Source organism: Poromitra crassiceps (assembly GCF_964638095.1).
Source record: "Poromitra crassiceps genome assembly, chromosome: 13".
Taxonomy (NCBI): Eukaryota; Metazoa; Chordata; class Actinopteri; order Beryciformes; family Melamphaidae; genus Poromitra; species Poromitra crassiceps.
Window position 1 is genome coordinate 19,064,987 of NC_139644.1, and position 22,302 is coordinate 19,087,288.

The following is a 22,302-nucleotide window of genomic DNA, read 5'->3' on the forward strand; positions in this document are numbered from 1 at the left end:
GGACCGCTTCGCCGCTGTACGTTCCTCACTGTTAGCCTGTATCACCGTGACTCCTCACACTGTAAAAAAAAAGAAAATCCATCTTATTATTTGTTTTTCCTAATTAACACAATTGAATCACATCTACCATTAGGGTGAGATATTTCCATTACAGTACACAGCTATGAGTAGACATGGTACAGTATGTACCTCACTTCAGTCCTCCGTAGTGCCAAATCACCTATAAGCTACAGTATATATACAATTAAGAGATCACTCCAAATTGTTCTTAAATCCACATCTCCAGCTAGACGAGGTGTAGGATCTTTTTCTCCTGACATTTTGCAGTGGTTTGATTGTAGACAACTGGACTTGATCCTGAATGGCTCCCCTGTCTAAAAAAGTACTGAAATCCTTCAAATCACACCAGTTGAAAATTTGAGTGACTAAATCTGAAACTACTATGAGTTGTGAAGATGGATTTCTTTTTTCAGCATCTCATCGACCTCCCACTTTGCCTGCATTGTCTGTGACCATCTGATGGTCAATTTAACACCAATTCAGTTGGCTCTCTTTATGTCCTCTGTCAACCCGCCCCATTTTGTGCAGCCTTCAACACTGTCCAAACATTGTCAGAATTGCATGACTCTGAAATGTGAGGACAACCGTTCCATTGCTGTCCGCTGTGCAGTCAATGCTTTAAGAGGATCTCCCAGAAGAGCTACAATCTGACGCCCCTAATGATGGCTTTCTTCCTCTTTCACTCTTTCTCTCTCTCTCTCTCACTCACTCACTTCTTTCTTTTCCATCCATCTCGCTCTCCTCACTTCTCTCTCTCTCTCTCTCTCTCTCTCTCTCTCTCTCTCTCTCTCTCTCTCTCTCCCGCTCTCTCTCTCTCTCTCTCTCTCTCTCTCTCTCTCAGGATCATCAGACCATTCTTCGAGCCTGGGCAGTGAAAGACTTTGCCCCAAATTGCCCCCTGTACGTCCAAATTCTCAAGCCGGAGAACAAGTTCCACGTCAAATTTGCAGGTCGGCAAGCAGTGGAATCACACATACTCAGGAACTGATTGAGGTGTCAGTGAGGCACGCGTGCCTCACTGATTCACTGACTCACTGTGTGTGTGTGTGTGTGTGTGTGTGTGTGTGACCTCTGCCACACTTGTTTAGATGTGACTTCACTTCATTTGAGAGAACACGCAGATGCAGCAAATGATAGGTTGGGATTTGAAGGGGTTAAAGCCCCCCCCCCTCCAGTGTATTTTGTCATTTATAAGATATATTTCATGTGTTGGTGAGTCATGTGACCTGGTCTGTTAGCCACACTGTTTGCCAGTATTTTATTTTTGACAAATAACCTGATTTTGTGTTCAGTAAAAAAAGATGTTGCTAAAAAGGGGTGATGATGTATGACTCAATGGAACGCTATAGTGATACGTCATTGTAATCATGACTGATATACAGTATATACAGTCAATAGCTAGCATTAGCCTCTGGCGTTAGCTAGTTGTTAACGATGTTCGTTAGCTACTAGCTCAAAACACCACTAAATAACCAATTCGATAGAACTGTTAACCAGTTCGAGTCATGCTCTTTTCATTAACCCCACCCACCATCTTTGATATCTGTTGGCCGGTTTGTTGATAATATAGCAATATTGTGGCTTCTAAACAAACGTTTTTACGGAGATACAGGGAAACAACATGGCCGCATACTGTTTCGGTCACTTACGTTGTAGCAGCAGACAAAGTTGATTGAAGGCAAGAGAGGAAAGCTGTTTTGCTTTTTTGACAACAGCGCTGCAGTCATGATGTTGCAGTCGAACAATGAACCTTCGGTTCTTATCAATGCAAGTTCTTTGGCACAAATCAGATGGTGTGCGACTATACAAGATAGATATTAGAATGTTTTCATAAAACACCAAACAGGTAGGAAAGCTGACTGGAGGGTGCCTTTAAGCTCAGTTTGTGACAGAAATTGAACCCAGTCAAGCGGCAATCCAGCATCGATCCAACTATAACAATGTCATAGATGGAGGATCAAGTAAGTAACCATTATTCGTGGTTATATTGTCAGTATACAATTGCCTTCGAGTTATGTCCCATTTTCTATCTGAACTCGTCTGCCTGATTTGTAAGCCTCCATGTCTCCCATGCATTTTCCATCAGCCAGCATGTGCAGCATATCTAGTAGCAACCAATCTCACCTCTAGTAGTAACCAATCTCCCCGCCTCAAAAGCAGTGCTCGACAGATCGGCTCAGCTTGGCTGCACGCCTTTTGAAGGCTTTCTGGGAGTTTTCACATTGCCTTTTGGAGAGCGTCCCATCCTCTCCTGCCCAAGAGAAAACGCCAGTCAATCAACAGCTACTCGACTAGTGAGGGAGAGAGAGAGAGAGAGATGAAGCAAGCTCTCTCTCACCCTCTCATCGCTCTCTCACACATCTCTCTGCCTACAGCCCCGGAGAACGTCAATTCTAGCTTGCCGCCCTCATCCCAGCTGTCTCTCATTAATGATTAACATTTTTACTTTGCTACCTTGGCAGAGACAATCCACACTTTCCCTGATGACCTGCTGGCCTCCCTGCTGCAGCTAGTACTCCTCTGCCCCTACCACAGCTTTGAACTGCCCCACTACCACGGCCAGCATGCCGGCTTGTAGGTGTAGTCTCCACACCAGACCCATGAGAGTTCTTACACGGATACACTAGTTACTGCATGCTGCAGATCTCTCTCTGGGTCTGTTACTCTAGTCTCCACACCAGACCCATGAGAGTTCTTACACGGATGCACTACCTTACTGCATGCTGCAGATCTCTCTCTCTGGGTCTGTTACTCTAGTCTCCACACCAGACCCATGAGAGTTCTTACACGGATACACTATGTTACTGCATGCTGCAGAGCTCTCTCTGGGTCTGTTACTCTAGTCTCCACACCAGACCCATGAGAGTTCTTACACTGATACACTATGTTACTGCATGCTGCAGATCTCTCTCTGGGTCTGTTACTGTAGGTCTAGTCTCCACACCAGACCCATGAGAGTTCTTACACTGATACACTACCTTATTGCATGCTGCAGTCTCTCTGGGTCTGGGACACTGCTCGCGCCAAACTGTTTTTTGAATCCTGGCCAGTGATTGATTGGTTCCCCCGAAATCCTGGGTGCACCAATCAGTAACGACTTTAGCGATCAGGCGCGCCCACCCAACTTGACTCTGTTGACTTTTTAAAATGAACCACTCTCTCATTGGTGCTACAACCAACTGTCTAACTGTCAGTCATTCAATTTTGAGCCTCTGGATCCGCCCTCAAAACATCTGCTGCAAAGTGGCACAGACTCATTTATGTAGTATGTTGAGCGCAGTGATTCAACATAATATTTGAGTCTGGGGAGAGACTAGGTCAGACATGAGTTAGCCTTGAGCCGTCTGTCTGCTGCATTGGGATCTGCATCTCATGGTTCAGGATGAAGGACACCAGTCGGCTACTGTACGTGGGGGCTGACTCATAGTTTCTTCTTCTTCTTCGAATGGCTTTCCGGCAGACTGGATGCCTTGCGACACATTTTGCTGCCTCTCACAGAATATTACACAAATTCCAGACTCAGGGGTCCGCCCCCTCCTCAATGCTCCTCCCTCCGGCCGCCTCGCTGTTCTATTTGACCTCCGTGTTGGCCCTCGTGCCAGCACGCCGCCAACCTCCATCGCTGCTCGACAGCTTGGCCTCCTCTGGCGGATCCTCTCTCCAAGTACTCTGGCTCGAGCTGATTTTGTATCATAAATTGTGATGTCACCAGTGATGTCACTCGAGCAATTGTGATGTCATCAGTGATGTCATCAGCGATGTCACTTGAGCAATTATGATGTCATCAGTGATATCACTCAAGCAATTGTGGAGTGGACCCGGGCCATCTTATTATACAGTAGTAGTAAGTTATACAAGCATGTGTCGAAGCGGCTCCCACTTCTCTCTTATCTGGCAGTGTTGTGTGTTCAACAGTGGGCAATCAAAACATCCTCTCTAAGATGTTAGAATGGCCTTGGCCATGTTGATACAGTGGTGCTCTTCGTGTGAAACATGTCCTTGTCTTTGTTGGCACAACAGCGCTTCAGCCAAATAAGTGCTGAATAAGTGGCGTGAGAGGCTTGAGACCACCGAGTACAAAATGGGCATTTAGTGACGACGACACATTGAGACTCCGCATGGAATATGCTCACTAAGTGCCAGCGTGGGAGACATTCATGAGGAACAGTCACAAGACTTAATTTGATCCACATAGTTTATTAACATGATGTTCATTAGGAGAGATCAGATCTGGCAGTACAGGCCGGCCACGGGACACTGAGGCTTTTGACAAACCCAATAGTAGTAATAGTGGGTTACCTTGTGTCCATTGATTATCTGGCTGTTTATGTGTTGAACGACAATAAGCCAGTCACCCTCCTGAGCTCGGCCCATTGTAGCTGCATGGTGTTGATAGCTGTTCTCTCATGTACACAACAACTGCACACTGATTTCATTAGCTCAACTGGTGGATGTGGACCTGTGGACATGTTGTAATTGTAACCTTGTAGAGGGTGCACATAGTCACACCTGTGCGCACACACACACACACACACGCGCACACACACACACACACACACACACACACACACACACACACACACACACACACACGCACACACACACACACACACACACACACACACACACACACACACACACACACACACACCGTCGAGTCCACACACAATGGCACCATAAATATCAGTCTGTAATGGAAAACAACATGTAGCCTGTAGCAAGAGATACAAAAGCCCAGATCTTCCTCAGACAGAGAGAGAGAGAGAGAGTGTGTGTGTGTGTGTGTGTGTGTGTGTGTGTGTGTGCGTGTGTGTGTGCGTGCACAGGTGTGACTATGTGCACTATGTACACACGCGCGCGCGCACGTGTGTGTGTGTGTGTGTGTGTGTGTGTGTGTGTGTGTGGTGTGTGTGTGTGTGTGTGTGTGTGTGTGTGTGTGTGTGTGTGTGTGTGTGTGTGTGTGTGTGTGTGTGTGTGTGTGTGTGTGTGTGTGTGTACAGACCCAGACTCTATACAGAGTCTGGGTCTGTAATTGGTTTCTCTCTTCTGGGTACCCCAAGGATACAGGACTGGGAGGAGGGCTGGAGAGGAGGGTACTTACTGTGTGTGAAGGGGAGGAGAAGACTATAGGGTAGAAGTGGGAAGTGAAGCGATTGCAGTATAGCGAAGAGTAAAGATGCAACGATTAGTCGATTAATTGATTAGCCCATTGACAGAAAATTAATCGCCTATTTTTTTCATCATTGATTAATCGTTTAGACACATTTTTAAGGGGAAAAAATAAAAAAAATCCCGTTCCAGCTTCTTAAATTTGAATATTTTCAGATTTTTTTAGTCCTATGAGCGTGATTATCTTTGGGTTGTGGACTGTTGGTCAGTCAGGACAAAAGAAGATATTTGAGGACGTCATCTTGGGCTTTGGGGGAAAAGTAATCAGTAATTTTATTGACCAAACAACTACGGTAATTGATTAATCGAGAAAATTTAAAATCGACAGATTAATCTAAATAATCGTTAGTTAGGCAGCCCTAATGGAAAGTGGTGCAAGAAGCATATTGGATATTGGAAAAAAATGTATGTGCTTTGAGGGTTGTGTGCATGCGTGTGTGCGTGCATGCAGAAACGTCCTTAAGTAAGTATACAGAATGCTGTTGCTCCATAGAAACAGCTCACAGAAATATTGTGAAAGCTTCCGCTTTGAATGAAATGCAGAGAAGAGATTGACTAGCGGAGGCCGCTGTCATGTGACCTGCATAAGGAAGTGCTGTTCTGAGCTGTCAGAACATTTGTGCTTCAACACAAGATCAACAGCTTTAATCAGGGCTGAGCTGTCATCATGCTGTTCACCTGCATATTTTCAAGCGCACACTTTTGTAAAAAAAACACACACATTTTCATCTCAGTCGGCCTTTTATTGCCCAGTGTAGTGTGCAACCAGGCTGTCAACTGATTGCATTTGATTCCCTTCGCAGGCTGGTGTCTGTGACCTGCATGGTGAATATAAAATAAAAATAATATGCCTGATATTGTGACCGATATTGAAATGCAGAGCGCATTGGGCTCAAATTTGTCTGTAAGCAAGGCAAGCCTTAATATGCCTGTCTGCTCATCACTGAAGATAATGCAATCAAGAATGACCCAGCGTAGGAAGCGGATGCTCCCTGGGACCTGGCTCCCTGATTGGCTCACTAAAAACATGAATCGTTCTATTGGTTTTTCCTTTCAAAGGCAGAGCTGTGTAGCAACAGGTAAATGAGAAGAGTGTTATCTGTGTTTGTTCAGTTTAGTCTGGTTGGCTCGCCGGGCCGTGTTAAGTGTCAGAGGGAAGCTGGTGCAGTGAGACCACACATTGCCGGCCTGTTGCTAAGAGTCTCCCCGTTACCCCAAAACTGAGCCATGGGCCAGAGTGAGAACACAAGATGGCTCCCATAGGCGTAAACACAGATGGTGTCTACGCAGAGGCAACAGAATTGTGCAGGTTGTGGTAGGGTCTGTTTGACTTAGTTCACTTACCTGCATCCTGTTAGACATACAGTACATCAAGTAGCATTCATGATGCAACATGGAATGGGCGACAGCCAGGAGCGGACTGCATAATCAGGCACGTCGGGCAAATGCCGGTGGCCTGGCCTGGCCTGGCCTGCAATTTTTTTTTTTTTTTTGTGTGCCCGCAGTCAGGCCACTCACTGAACAGCAGGCCAGGCGCCGCCTACTGGTTTACTAGTGGTTTTATTACTTTATTCAGGGTTAAAGTGGGTGCATCTCATTGTAAAATTGGACTCGGCCCAAATTGGGCTTCAAACGGCCCAAATTGGGCTTTAAACGGCCCAAATCTGGCTTCAAACGGCCCAAATTGGGCTTCAAATGGCCCAAATCTGGCTTCACACGACCCAAATTGGGCTTCAAACGGCCCAAATCTGGCTTCAAACAGCCCAAATTGGGCTTCAAACGATCCAAATTGGGCTTCAAACGGCCCAAATTTTTCAGGCGCGACGCCCCGTATCGGTCTGGCCTGCTTGGTATCTAACACCCGGCCTGAATTATGACCCCAGTCCGCCCCTGGCAACAGCAGTGGTTCCCCAAACTGGGGTATTGTGATGTCACCAGTGAACGCATCAGTGATGTCACTCGAGCAATTGCAAAAGGGGAAAATGGGAAAACGTTAGGGTAAATCATGAGAATAAATGAAACGTGAAAAATAAATCTGCTCATGGAGGCACTAATTGCAACTCTTTCACTGCATTTCTTATTTTGTAATGTTATATTCTTCAAAAGGTGGGTTATATGATTCATTCATTGCATCATATTATGCTATAGTTTTCTCATGCAGTTTCCTAAGCTTGTGCGATAGCCTCGACAATTGGAGTCTTGCCGGCGGCAGCTAGACGCAGGGGAGTCCCCAGCAAAGCATCTCTGGTTTGGGGGTAAACACAGAGGCATCTTATAGGTATCGGGGCTGTGCATTTTAAGGAGAAAAAGGAAAAAGAATAGGAAGGGGAGGACGGATAGGAAATACATGAGGGTCCATCAGCAGACCTGCCCGGACCATAATATCATTCAAAATGCGTCTCTAATCCACAGCACAAGGCCTGAGTAGGCATAATAAGCATGTTTATTCTGCATCACCTGGGACTCAAACTCACAACCTTTCACACTAATCGCAAATTGTGATACCTGAGAAGTGGGGAAATTAGAGGTGGCTTTGCACTATGAATTAGCCAACCACCAGGCTGGCCGCTAGCAGCTGCCTGTGCATGTAAGAGAGATAAAAAAAAAAAAAAACTATTCAAGACGAAGTGATGAGAATTCATGTAGACAACATATAGATGAGATGTGATTTCTTTTGACAAAAATTGATTGCTTCATAAGTGAAGAACTGATGTTTAAAGATGCTCTATTTCTATTGACATCGCCAGACCAATTCACAACTGTCAGAGCAAATAAAACATGAGCTGGCAGATTCGTCAGGGTCCCAGGCTAATAATACTTTACATGAGGGCACAATTCAAATTACATTTTTGAGATACAATTATGACATTTTACACACTACATTTACCATGAGATCAAAGATTTTGTCATTTATTTTCATGAACATTGGATATTTATTTAGTATTACTAAATTTCAAAGCTATGTTGTCAACGTTTTAAACTTTAGATGGTTGCCGTAGCGCCACCATCTGCCCACAATGCCAGTTGAAGTTTGATTTAGGACTGGACCTTTTGGTTTATATTCATGTATGGGAAGGCAGATTTGCTCATAGGAAGAAGCAGAATAATAATAACACTGGCAAATTCAAGAGGGACCGGCAGCGGTGCTGCCCAGCACCTCATTATACACAATGTAATAAGATGCATGACGATGTGTGTTAAGAGCCTAACCTAAAGGCTTCATTTCATCTTAGCCTCTGGCCTCTCCATTACATCAGGCAGCACCTAGGTAGCCCCACAACTAATGAGCCTGCCATGTCTGCTGAGATTAATACATATTTCACACACACACACACACACACACACACACACACACACACACACACACACACACACACACACACGCATGCACACACAGACACACACACACACACACACACAAACACACACACACACACACAAAGGCGTTCTCATCAACACGTTTGTTCATCAGATTTGTGGAATATCAAATCTTTGAATGACTTACAAATGATTGATAATATATCAACTAATTACTTATTAATCATCTACAAATGTACATTAATGTTTTATAAATGATTCTGATGAGGCTTATAAATGTCTTATAACTGAACATTATTCAAAAGTGTTACCGTGACCTGGGCTCTCTTGTTTCCTCTATAGATCATGTGGTGTGTGAGGAAGAGTTTAAGTACGCCATGCTGGCTCTAAACTGTGTGTGCCCCGCGACCTCCACCCTCATCACTCTACTGATCCACTCCTCCAGAGGACAGTGAGTTCCCTCCCCCTCTCTCTCTCTCTCTCTCTCTCTCTCTCTCTCTCTCTCTCTCTCGATGGTACAGTGCAAAAGCACTCGCCTACCACCGCGGAGACCCGGGTTCAAATTCCCGGTAGCGGTACTTCCGGCTTGCTCAGACGTTTCTACAGACACAATCGGCCGTGTCTGCGGGTGGGAAGCCGGTCGGGTATATGAGTCCTACGCGCTGCACTAGCGTCTCCTCTGGTCAGTGTTTGGGGGGAGGGGAATTGGGGGAATAGCGTGATCCTCCCACGTGCTACGTCCTCCGGGTGAAACTCCTCACTGTCAGGTGAAAAGAAGCTGCTGGCGACTGCACATGTACGGGAGTCTTGTCACCTCACCACCCCTCTCCTTTCAGAACGGCACACCAAGAGGCCTTCAAACAACGTGCAGGAGCCTTCCAGCCCCTCAACAGGTAGGCAGCATCATCCCCACTTTCTATTCATGTCCTACCCAACTTCAACAGGCAGCACATTGTGCTGGAGCTTCTGGGAGTTGTGGTAATATCACTCAACTGATATTGATGCTCTGCTTTGTTGCAGAACAGCTACACTTTGTGATTTGATGACAGTTGTATTTTTACACAAAAGAATTGCCTCTTGTAGGTTTAATTTACTATTGCCAGTAACAATAATACACGACTGAGAAAAGTACTCTACATAGATGTCCTCCAACAATAACAAATATTTTTTTTTCCCCCTGTCACCTTTCATTGGATTACATGTCAGTGGGGAATTAAGAAATTTACCACGAGAGGAAGGGGGTTGTGGCCACATTTACCACTGGTACAGGGTTTATGGCACGAGGCGAAGCCGAGTGCCATAAACCCTGTACCAGTGGTAAATGTGGCCACAACCCCCTTCCTCGAGTGGTAAATTTCTTTTCTACAATAGCTACCACATAATATAAAAAATACACAATTGTAACATTCAATTCATTTATTTACAATCATTACTGGTTTCAGAATACATTTATCCTTCCGCCACAGAATATAGTTCCATTGACAGTCCCAGGTTCACTCCGTGACAACTCAAGCTCAGCCAGTTCTCTCTCCCCAATTTCACCATGTCGTTCTTTGTTCACTTCACCTTCATCTTCATCTAACCACTGCTCAAAACTCAATCCACCCAGTAAATCAAACGTTACTACGAAATCGGACATTTCCTTGTTAGAGATTTGTAGACTGACAGGCTAACAGTGGGCGGAGTCAGCACAGGTGTTCTTCATTCATCAGGGAGCGGAGTGATACTGCGGTTGGAGCCGAACTGTAGATTGTTGGCCTATTTACCACTGTTGCTAGCCAATCAGAATCCAGTATTCACTCATGCTGTTGTAGAATGTGGCTTTATCATAACTTGTTTTGGGACTGTGACGTGAAAGCAGGCTTTCTCATAAGCATCCATGGACAGCTAGACTTTAATAAGCTTTAATATATATTGGCGCGCCATCGATAAGCGGCTATTGTTTGTCCTCCTCCTCCCCTGCTCGTCTGTGTCCTGAAGTGCTGTGATGTTAAACCAGTCTGACACGCCACAGCACTTGTTTAGGTAATGCAGTCCTTTACGCAGGCCGCCCACAGTCACACTGCCCACCCCCCTCACCCCCGCATCGTGATACCTCCACACAGTCACACTGCCCCCCCCCCTCACCTCACCCCCGCATCCTGATACCTCCACACAGTCACACTGTCCTCTCACCCCCGCATCCTGATACCTCCACACAGTCACACTGTCCTCTCACCCCCGCATCCTGATACCTCCACACAGTCACACTGTCCTCTCACCCCCGCATCCTGATACCTCCACAGCTCCACACAGTCACACTGCCCCCCCCCCCTCACCCCCGCATCCTGATAACTCCACACAGTCACCCTGTCCTCTCACCCCTGCATCCTTTCCTGATACCTCCACACAGTCACACTGTCCTCTCACCTCCGCATCCTGATACCTCCACAGCTCCACACAGTCACACTGTCCTCTCACCCCCGCATCCTGATACCTCCACAGCTCCACTCAGTCACACTGCCCCCGCAGCCCTGCATCCTGATACCTCCTCGTCTCAAGCCTCAAACCCTCTGAGACGTGCTGTCCACTTAACACTGTCAATGTGTACATCTGGGACCTATTGTTCAGACAGACAGGGTGTCCTTGACTACATCTGTGTGCTGATTGAGGTATCGATTGAGCTCCAACAGAGATGTAAGCACTGCAGCCTTGAGAGGTAAAAAAAAGAAACCCCTCTCATGTGTTAAAAAGGTCAGCCTTTTCCCCTCATGGCCAATTAATCTCTCCGCCTGTCTCAGGGAGGGCGGCGCGTCCTCGGCGGACCAGTGGCAACGCACCTACCGGCGCTGCTCAGCCAATGAGGTCCATCACATCCGCTTGGAGGAGAGCAAATTCTTCGGGGAGTACCAGGGGAAGAGCTTCACCTTTGCCTCCTTTCATGCACATAAAAAGTAAGGGGATGATATAAGACAAGCGAGATGTGAAAACTCGCACACGCTCGCTCGCGCAGTTTGACAGCTGAGCTGGCAGCACGGTGACTCAGTGCTTAGTACCATCACCTCACAGCGAGAAGGTCGTGGCTCTCCTTCTGTGTGGAGTTTGCACGTTCTCCCCGTGTTCGTGTGGGTTTCCTCCGGGTGCTCCGGTCTCCTCCCACAGTCACAGGTTGTTTGTTGTTTTTTTTGCTCTGTCTGTCTTGCTATGTTTTAACTGTGTTTTAACTTGTCCTAACTTTGTATTTATTTTACCCCCTACAGTCTTTTATCCCTCAAAAGGCTGTGCCTTCTGCCAGGTCGCCATTGTAAATAAGAATTTGTTCTTAATGACTTACCTGGTTAAATAAAGGTTAAATAAATAAAAGTCTAAAGATATGCTGTGTTTGTGTAGTATCGGAATGTGTATATATATATATATATATATATATATATATATATATATATATATATATATATATATATATACTGTATATATGTATGTATGTATATATATATACACACATTCCGATACTTCCGTATATATATATATATATATATATATATATATATATATATATATATATATAGTATGTATGATGTATGTAATCTATGTTGTGTGTAGATATAGGATGTAGATTATGACTGATTATGCTACTGTATGTAAAGCCCTTTGAGAGCTGCTTGTGATAAGGGGCTATAAACTGAACTGAACTAAGCGGCTCTCTGTGTTGGCAGGTATGGAGTGTGTTTGATCGGAGTGCGCAGGCTGGACACCACCAACATCCTGTTGAACCCTGGTCCCTGCCACATCATGGGGGCGTCGGACATGTGCTTCTACATCAACATCTCCAAAGAGGAGAACTCTGCGTTTGTCAGGGGCCAGAGGGAGCCGTCCCGCGGCGGCCCGGGGGGAAACACCAGAGGAGTTCACCAAACCATCTACCACGGCCTCACCCGCCTGCCAGTGCACAGTATCATCGCCAGCATGGGTGAGTCAGACTGGGCACGGCACAAAGACTAGCATCACATTTACACGCCGAGCTCGTTAAACCGACTCAGCACGGCCACAACTCTCATAATTACGCAGTTCTCACATTTGAAAGCATATCTGCATGGCTTAGAATGATTCACACCAATGTAAAGGAATGAACATTTACAGTATCAGATTATAAGTCACGCTTGATAAGAGCAACTGTCAGAGGAACTGAAAATGTCAAACGTGCATTCATTTCTGTTGATTACAGTTTAGCGGGAGCTTTTACAAACACACCACCTGGTGGACAACACTGGAACTCCGCTCACTGCTTTTACCTGTTGCTCTCACAACAGATTCTCAGAGAAGCATATTAAGAGAACAAGCGCATTGTGTTTGACCCACGTGCATGAGCGTTCTCTTGTGTGCGTGTCCTCCAGGCACCGTGGCCATCGACCTGCAGGACTCCAGTGACAGCAGCCCAGAGGGGCAGGAGACGGGCAGCGTGGGCATGGGGAGCGGCCGAGGGAGCCGGAGCAGCTCCAGGGCGGAGGTGGGGGGCTCCAACACGCTGGCCCTGCCCAGCATGGGCGAGTCGGCCGAGGAGAGGCGGCACAGCATCGCCCCCGTCCTGGAGCTGGTGGACGGCGTCAACAACCCCACCTTCGACCTGCTGGGGGACCAGTCGGAGGACGAGGGAGGAGAGGAGGGCAAGGAGGACAGCGACAGGGACGAGAGGGCCCACTGGTGGGGCGGACACTGCGAGTATGTACTGAAAATGCTGTTTGAATTGGTCCTGTTGTTGAGCTGTAAACTTGTTTAAAGGTAACCATGTGAGGGGGCGTCTGGGTAGGGTAGATGTAAAAGCACTCGCCTACCACCGTGGAGACCCGGGTTCAACTCCCGGTAGCCGTACCTCTGGCTTGGTCAGATGTTCCTACAGACACAATTGGCCATGTCTGCAGGTGGGAAGCCGGTGGGGTCTGAGTTCTGGTCGCTGCACTAGTGCCTCCTCTGGTTGATCGGGGGCGAGGGGAACTGGGGGGAATAGCGTCATCCTCGGGACAGCAGGGGGAATTGGCCAAGTACAATTGGGGAGAAAATGAAGAAGAATCTGAAAGATTGCTTTGTTTGGATCAAAGATAACCGTGCAGGTGTGTTGTGGGTGCTCTCAGGTGGGTGAAGGGATACCCGCTGAACTCTCCGTACATCGGCAGCTCCCCTGCGCTGTGCCACCTGCTGCAGGAAAAGATGCCTTTTTGCTGCCTGCGTATGGACAAGGTACGGCATCTAAATGACTCCCTGTCACCTTCATTATTGACCCATTCAGGTGCCACACAGCCTTCATGCCCCCCCTGTGTTCCTCCTCTAGGCTTGCCACCACATCCCTTTTGAGGACGCGCGCTCCTACGGCTTCAAGAACAAACCGATCATCGTGTCGGCGGAGAGCGCGGGGAACGGTTTATACAACTTCATCGTGCCACTGAGGGCCTACTACCGGCCCAGGAAGGAGCTCAACCCCATAGTGCTGCTGCTGGAGAGCATGTGAGACCGACACTTACGCTGCCCGCTGTGATCGGGATGCTCGGAAATAGCCGCTATTATCAAGGCGAAGTAGGTTACATATGTAAGGCCAGAATTGTGGCTCTGAGCGTGACAGCTGTACTACAAACTACTGGTAAAATGGCTGCCACTTTAAATACCCAGCGGTAGCGGGGGAAAAGAGAGCTATTTAAGGTCAGTGTAAACATAATTTGTGAAAGGCTGAATGCTTTGAGGACAACGCGCGCCGCTCGCATTGCGCTCCAGTGTCGTGTATTGTGCCTGGTTACACACATGCAGTCAGCCAAATGAGTGTGGAATCCAATAAAATGCCAATAAAAGGCTGAGTCACTCCACAGCACTGCTGCTATTTCCAGTGTTCTCGACAAGGCGGCAGGCTGCACTGTGGTTCTGTGTTTCTCAGGCTGAGTGAGGGGTCTGTCTCTGTGGGGATGGGGATGCTAGCTCTTCATTACGGTATGTATAAACCTCTACTGTTGGGATACTCAAAGCAATCTGTTTGTGTGATTGGTTCAGACCTGAGGCGGACTTCCTGGAGGCGATCTGTTGGTTCCCCATGGTGTTCTACACAGTGGGCTCCATTGACAAGTAAGAGCCCGGGGCAGATCTCATTATGATTCATCCTCTTCCTCTCTTCTGCTACTTCATTAATCTTTATCATCTCCCACTCGTCCGTCTGTCTATTTGTCTGTCTGTCTGTCTCTCTCTCTCTCTCTCTGCAGTCTGGACAGTTTGCTGCGGTGTGGAGTGACTTTTGCCGACACCATGGTGGTGGTCGACAAGGAGAGCTCCATGATTGCTGAGGAGGACTACATGGCCGATGCCAAGACCATAGTCAACGTCCAGACTCTCTTCAGGTCTGCCTTCGTCCAAACTCTCAGTGCAGTCACACGCGCTCAACAAAGCGAGTCTTTCCTCTGATACTCTCTGTCTGTCTGTCTCTCTCTCCTCCCTGGTCCCAGACTGTTCCCAGCTCTCAGCATCATCACGGAGCTCACCCACCCAGCCAACATGCGCTTCATGCAGTTCAAAGTCAAAGACCACTACTCTCTGGCTCTATCCAAGCTGGAGAAGGTAAGAGCTTTATGACGTTAAGCCAGTCTCGTCTCCATCCCCCGTTTCCCTGCTGCCGCTTGACATCGGATCTTCAAAGCTTGAGTTGCCGATGGGACGTTCCAGCTGGGATTAACATTATTATGAGATTAAATGTAATGGAAATGGCTCCGAGTGCCGTTCCCTTTGCATGCTCTCTCCGTGTTCCTGTGGGTTTCCTCCGGGTGCTGCGCTTTACTCCCACATTACAAAGACATGGAAATCAGACGGATTGGAGACTCTAAATTGCCCATAGGTATGAAGGTGAGCATGGGCAATCATCTGTTTTAGCCCTGCAACCACTGGCAACCTGTCAAGGGTAATTCCCTGCCTTCTGCGCAGTGCATGCTGGGATAGGCCCCAGCACCCCTGTGACCCTGGAGAGGAATAAACGAGTAGAGAAAACGAATGACTGATTGTAAGAAGAAAATAAAAAATTGACTTATTATAGGTAATGAGGACACCCTGCCCGCTTTTCAGAAGCTTATGTCACATCACTTCTTCTCCTTTGATTGAATGATTATGATTAGCCTGTGTGAGAGCAGTGTAATCAGGAAAGTGTGTGTTTGTGTGTGTGTGTGTGTGTGTGTGTGTGTGTGTGTGTGTGTGTGTGTGTGTGTGTGTGTGCGCGTGCGTGCGTGCGTGACTGCGTGTGTGTGTGTGTGTGTGTGTGCACGTGACCCTCAGAAGGAGAGGGAGAAAGGCTCCAACCTGGTCTTCATGTTCCGCCTGCCGTTTGCTGCAGGGAAGGTGTTCAGTGTCAGCATGCTGGACACTCTCCTCTACCAGGTAGGCTAACACTCAAACACACAGTCCACTCATTCATTCATTCGTTCAGTCATTTTATCATGTTATTCTGGCTGACGCCTTGCTGTGTTCCCCTCGCCAGTCATTTGTGAAAGACTACATGATCTCCATCACCAGACTGCTGCTGGGTCTGGACTCCATGCCTGGCTCAGGCTTCCTCTGTGCTGTAAGTACCAGCTCGCAGCCAGACCCTGAAACGGTAACGCACGTCAATCTATTGACGACAAAAGAAAAGTGTGGATTCTGAGGTGGGTTCTGAGGGCGATTTTTGAGTTGCGTGTTTTTTGCTCTCCTAGATGAAAATCACAGAGGACGACCTGTGGATCCGCACCTACGGCAGACTCTACCAGAAGCTGTGCTCTTCCACCGGAGACATCCCCATAGGCATCTACCGCACTGAGGCCCACAAGCTCCCAGTCTCTGAGGTTAGCTTGTACAGGTGTTCTAGCTGTGGCAGGTTAACAGGTTCAAATCCCTGTTGGGCAACGCACTTAGAGGAAAAATCCACACTTTGATGATCAAGCCTCACTGTTAAAAACACAAACAGCTACTGTGATGTGCTTTTGTTTTTGTGTGTGTATTTTTCTTGTTTCCGTGGACTGGCCAAATGATGATGATGTGTCATCATGTCAGGATATTTCCAGCGCAGCTACAAAAAAACACAAAATGACAATCAAACAAACGATACAAGTCCTCTTGAATCATGATGTGTTTGGTAGCACAGATGAGTCAAATAACAACTTGAGCTCAGTCGATCTACGCCTACGGTATTTAATCAAATGGCACTGGTTGGTGCCATGGCCATCGTATAACACACACAGTACACTACGCAGTGCACAAGTTCCGGATATTAAAGCTCAATAACTTTTGGAATATTTGGACATGGAAAAGCAATAGGCTACACGCCAAATCCCTAATCAGCAAGAAATCAAAATCTCTCTTTGTAATGAAAGCGCTGCCAACAAGCTCCTACAAGGGAGAAAGCAGTGAATCTGATTAGCATGTACAGCCCAACAGATGTCCCAGTCCTTCCCTCTGTGCCCCTCTCTTCTCTGTCATATTTTGAAAAATGATCACTTTCAATTTTCTACCAAACTGTTGCTACCGGCCATACATGACTCAAATTAGGTATTTTTTGCTCATTGGACACAGCAACACAATCTCACAGCTGCGGGGAACAAGATAGCTATGGCTTTGTCCAGAAAAACGAAAATTAATGGCAAACTGCAGGGTGCGTTTTTAGATTTTTGCAGTTACAGATTTAGGTAATTGAAAGCTGCTTTCTTGGAATACAGCGAGTGAAATATCACAGAGGCTCACACTCACACTGTTACTGGGGTCCATTCATTTTTTTTCTATTCTTTTTTGTCTGATTGAAAGTGAAAGGGAAACATGTCTGGTAGCTCTAATGGGTTTATCGCCCAAAAGATAGCTCCATTGTTCATTGTAAAGCAGCCATATTATGCGGCCACATACATTTATCTTCCAATTGTTTTGAACGTCGCTTGATCACAATATATTGAATCTCTAGCTTTGCTTGAATAGACGTGTCTCCCCAGATACTCATTAAATTTGCCTCACTGTCTGTGTGTGTGTGTGTGTGTGTGTGTGTGTGTGTGTGTGTGTGTGTGTGTGTGTGTGTCTGTGTGTGTGTGTGTGTGTGTGTGTGTGTGTGTGTGTGTGTGTGTGTGTGTGTGTGTGTGAATTCAGGCCATCATAATGTTCTAAACCCTTATACACTCGACGGCTAACCAAAACACAATGTTTATTACAGATTTATTATGACTAGAAAAACTTGGCACACAGTGCTGATAACTTCCTTGCCCCCTCACACACAATTTTAACTGCCCCCTCCTCACCCAGTCACTTCATCCTGGAGCCGGGCCTGTCACAGAGGCTGCACTCACACTGCAGAGCTCTGGAGCCGGGCCTGTCACAGAGGCTGCACTCACACTGCAGAGCTCTGGAGCCAGGCCTGTCACAGAGGCTGCACTCACACTGCAGAGCTCTGGAGCCAGGCCTGTCACAGAGGCTGCACTCACACTGCAGAGCTCTGGAGCCGGGCCTGTCACAGAGGCTGCACTCACACTGCAGAGCTCTGGAGCCAGGCCTGTCACAGAGGCTGCACTCACACTGCAGAGCTCTGGAGCCAGGCCTGTCACAGAGGCTGCACTCACACTGCACAGCTTGGTGCTCAGTTCACATTTGTTTTAGTTTTTACTGGGGTCAATTTCTTTGTCTGGTTGAAAGCGATCCATATCTGATTTAAGTTAGAACAGACTTCGATGCTGAAATGACCTGCAGCTGGCAGGACTGGCAGCTGTAATGTGTTTACCGCCCAAAAGACGAGTCAAGTTCATTGTAAAGCAGACTATTATGCTGCCACAGACATTTATCTTCCAATTGCTTTGAACGGTGGTTGATCACAATATTTCATCTCTAGTTTTGCTTGAGTAGAGGCGTCTCCCCAGATACTCATTAAGTTTGCCTTGCTCTCTCTGCATTGCTTTGAGTTGCTGTCCTGCATGTATTCTAACCTGACTGTTCAGACTGCGGTTGTATGGCCCCTGATCAGATATGTGTCAGGTTTAGGACTGGATGTAGGAGACAGCTAACCACATTCATAAGACATTATAATGCATTTATAAGGTTTTATAAAACTCATAAATGTTTATAGTCATGCATGGAAACTTATATATAACAAGGTTCATAATGTATTATAAGTGGTGGACATAATGTATTATAATAAACACTAATAATATGCTATAGCACAACTTCATGAGCTTTAAGTAAAGTGACAGCACTATAAGGTTATTAGCAATTGTATGATACTATAACACAGATTATGATCAGTATTTGCTGGCTCCAAGTAAAGTGTAAAACAAAAAAGATTATTCTTTCAAACACTGTTGTCACTTTGGCAATACTTTATATTATAAACCTTGTTATAAGTTGCCATGCATGATATGATTTATGATATGATAATGATATAAACATTTATGAGTTTTACAAAGCCTTATAAATGCATTATACATGTAATGTCTTATCAATGTGCTCATAATGCATTATAGACATGACCTTCATATAAATAATAAACCAAAAAATATAAATGCATAGCCAGACAGAGATCTATTATACAATTTTCATGCAGTGGGATTGAGCTATGTGGGGATCACAAATGATACGTGAGCAGCTTGGGCTATTCATTATGTGTTGTTGTGTTGTGTTGTGTTGTGTTTTGTTTTGTTTTGTTTTGTTGTGTTGTGTTGTGTTGTGTTGTGTTGTGTTGTGTTGTGTTGTGTTTTGTTTTGTTGTGTTGTGTTGTGTTGTGTTGTGTTGTGTTGTGTTGTGTCAGATCAGGTATCAATTTAGTGGCATCGTACTTCAGGAAATAACATCCCTGTTATCCACACACACCTGCTGGAACCACAGCAGTCATTTCCACCCTGATAAGAAAATTGATTTCTCTTCATTTTGGAAAGCAAGCAGTGAAGCATTGATTTAATGAAGTCTCTGTGGTAACAGGTGGATTACACTGCACATAACGAGGAAATTAACATTTGGTGTGTGTGTGTGTGTGTGTGTGTGTGTGTGTGTGTGTGTGTGTGTGTGTGTGTGTGTGTGTGTGTGTGTGTGTGTGTGCGTGCGTGTGTGTCTCAGTCCCAGGTATCGATCACAGTGGAAGATTACGAGGACACCAGAGAACCCAGAGAGCCCCTGCTGTCCCGGACCGGCCCCCACCGTAACTCCACCTCGTCGGAGCCGCTCTCCTCCTGCTCCTCCCACTCGTCGGACCACCCGCTCCTCAGGAGGAAGAGCATGCAGTGGGCGCGGCGGCTGAGCAGGAAGGGGGGCCGGGGCCTCAGCGGCGCCAAGGGGGGTCCGGGCAGCGCCGCCGAGCGGATCAGCCAGCAGAGGCTGACCCTGTTCAGGCGCTCCGAGAGGCAGGAGCTCAACGCGCTGGTGCGGACTCGCATGAAACACCTGGGCCTGTCTCCCTCTGGCTTCAGTAAGTCGGCTGAAAGTATGTCACTACAAATCTGTTGTTTACTATCCGTCCATTTTTAGCTCATCTGCCTTCCTGTCTCGTGAATTATTTGAGCCTTTTATTGCGGATGTAGCTCAGCCTATATCCTGTACCTGTTTTATTTCCTGCTCTTCACACTTCTCCTTCCTGTGGCAGACGGGATGACGGACCAAGGAAACCGACTGTCTTACATCCTCATCAACCCCTCTCCCGACACCCGGCTGGAGCTGCACGACGTCGTGTGAGTAGGCCCTGCATGAAGCCGGTGTCACTGTAAATGAACACAGCGTGAGACGAAAAGTTGTTTGTTACTCTGTCTCTGAGGCTGCTGTGCTCCGCTCCGCCCCCCGCCCGCAGGTACCTGATCCGACCGGACCCCCTGTCTCTGGTGCCCAATCAGGGGAGCAGCAGGAAGTGCAGTGCCGGGCGCTCGGAGAGCCACAGGTTCGACACGCAGGACAGCACCCATCTGTGAGAGGAGCAAGACAAAAACATCAACAGTGCCGGAGAGGGGAGAGGAAACACAACACTCTCGCGCGCGGGGGAGGGAGGGAGGGGGGGGTCAAGTCAAGGGGGCGAGAGAGAGAGAGAATTTGGCAGGGATACTGTATGTGCTCGTTTCATTTTCTCGACATTCGGTCTGGGTGAACTCAGAGGAGCCAGGCCTGCATGGACCGTTTCTATAACGATGGGAATGTTTTTAATTTATGCACCTTCTTCTTCTTTTCAAAGCAGAGAGCTGGGGACACAGAAGTGCATTTAATGACTATGTATTTATATCTGTGTATGTGCATGTTATGTACTGCATCACGTATGTGCAGTGTTTACTGTGTGTGTACGTATGTGTGTAACTGAGTGAATGGATGTTATTACGTGTGCTTATGGATCAAGAGCAAGACACTGCCAACCTTATCTGGACAGCCAAAGGAACATGTTGCCAGACGGAAGGTGACCGATGCATTTTCATGTCTCTCTCTATGTTGTAGGTGTGTCTCGTCACACTTAATGTTACTTGATGTATTTGAAACAGACACTTCGGTACACCCTTTATTTTATTGTTTTCGTCTCATGAAGCCTTTTTTCAACTTTTTACCTGTTGCTCACACCCTCAAAACACACACACACACACACATGCGCGCACACACACGTCTCTCATTTTACACTCACCAGCAGCGGAGCAATCCAAAGAGCACCACTCTCACCCATGGGTGAAGTTAGACAGCCAGCAGGCATTGTCAGCCCCCCGGGCATTCAGTCACATTGTTGTCTCCAGCCAGGGTGTACATTCAAGTTTGTCCTGTCTTCAATTATATGAATACTCTGAACAAGCCTATCCTTGATTTATTGTTTGCATGTGTCTCTCTGTGTATGCCCCCCCCCCCCCCCCACACACACACACACCAACTTGCTTTTGCTGACATGCATTTTAGAGATACAAGCACACTGCAAAAGATGCATACCTCAACAAGTCATTTAGTCTAGTAATCAGTCTTGAAAAACATTTTTTTTGTTTAATTTTTGTGAATTGTTTACAGAATTACGTTATATTACGTATATATATATATTATATACCGTGTATATATATATATATATATATATATATATGTGTATATATATATATATATATAATTCTCCCATGTTTCAACATATTGACCCTTTTTTTCCTAGAAAATTACTGGAACTAGTGTATCTGCATTCAGGAACAGTGGAATTATCTCCCTTCATTGGCCCAATATTTAATTTGTTTTAAGAAAACTACGGTAATGTTTATTTTAAGAGTAAATGACTTGTTAAAATTGATTGGTGCATGTGTGGGCCAAGGACTTGCAAGCCTCTGTGAATCTTTTATCTGGAAACCTGAATGCACCGTTTTGCATAGAAATGGTGCAGCAATGTGTTGGAACATATGGGTGGGAATGCTAACTGCCATTCGTGCCAGCACCACTGCTGTAGCCTCGGTACCATTTCCACAGATGAAAATATATACATAAAGTAAAAAATGATAGCCTGTAATTGTTTGATTGTTGTTCGGTGTCGATTTGTGCACAGTTATCAGCAGAATCTCTTTGGTTGATTCAATCACTAGATCAGTGATACTCAACTTGCGGCCCGAGATCCAGATGTGGCCTGCGATAGGGTGTAGAGTGGCCCCAGACCATTTTCTAATTCACAATGAAAACTAACGTTAAATAAAGTTTGAGCTCCTGCTAAATTGTCAGATATCGCCGCCTGCTCGCCGCCCAGGCACTTATATGTACTTCTGATTTAACCTAACTAACGAACTATCATGACTGGAGGCCAATTAACTATCCTGTGTGCTCAAAATTGTCAGACTA

General features: G+C 46.4%; 1 protein-coding gene across 1 annotated transcript in view; it reads left to right on the forward strand.

Annotated features, from left to right (window-relative positions):
- kcnt2b (potassium sodium-activated channel subfamily T member 2b) overlaps positions 1-20,441 on the forward strand; it is a gene marked incomplete at both ends in the record, with an annotated part of 63,045 nt that extends 42,604 nt beyond the window's left edge. The window contains 18 exons of the mRNA XM_083650160.1: positions 1-16; positions 902-1,010; positions 8,890-8,998; positions 9,384-9,440; positions 11,328-11,480; positions 12,240-12,493; positions 12,918-13,242; positions 13,653-13,758; positions 13,850-14,022; positions 14,557-14,628; positions 14,763-14,897; positions 15,003-15,114; positions 15,820-15,921; positions 16,022-16,105; positions 16,236-16,364; positions 19,600-19,948; positions 20,123-20,207; positions 20,324-20,441. The exon at positions 1-16 is cut by the window's left edge and continues 48 nt beyond it. Of these exons, the coding sequence (XP_083506286.1) occupies positions 1-16; positions 902-1,010; positions 8,890-8,998; positions 9,384-9,440; positions 11,328-11,480; positions 12,240-12,493; positions 12,918-13,242; positions 13,653-13,758; positions 13,850-14,022; positions 14,557-14,628; positions 14,763-14,897; positions 15,003-15,114; positions 15,820-15,921; positions 16,022-16,105; positions 16,236-16,364; positions 19,600-19,948; positions 20,123-20,207; positions 20,324-20,441 (2,488 nt within the window). The remainder of the gene's footprint in view (positions 17-901; positions 1,011-8,889; positions 8,999-9,383; positions 9,441-11,327; positions 11,481-12,239; positions 12,494-12,917; positions 13,243-13,652; positions 13,759-13,849; positions 14,023-14,556; positions 14,629-14,762; positions 14,898-15,002; positions 15,115-15,819; positions 15,922-16,021; positions 16,106-16,235; positions 16,365-19,599; positions 19,949-20,122; positions 20,208-20,323) is intronic.
- Positions 20,442-22,302: the final 1,861 nt, after the last annotated feature.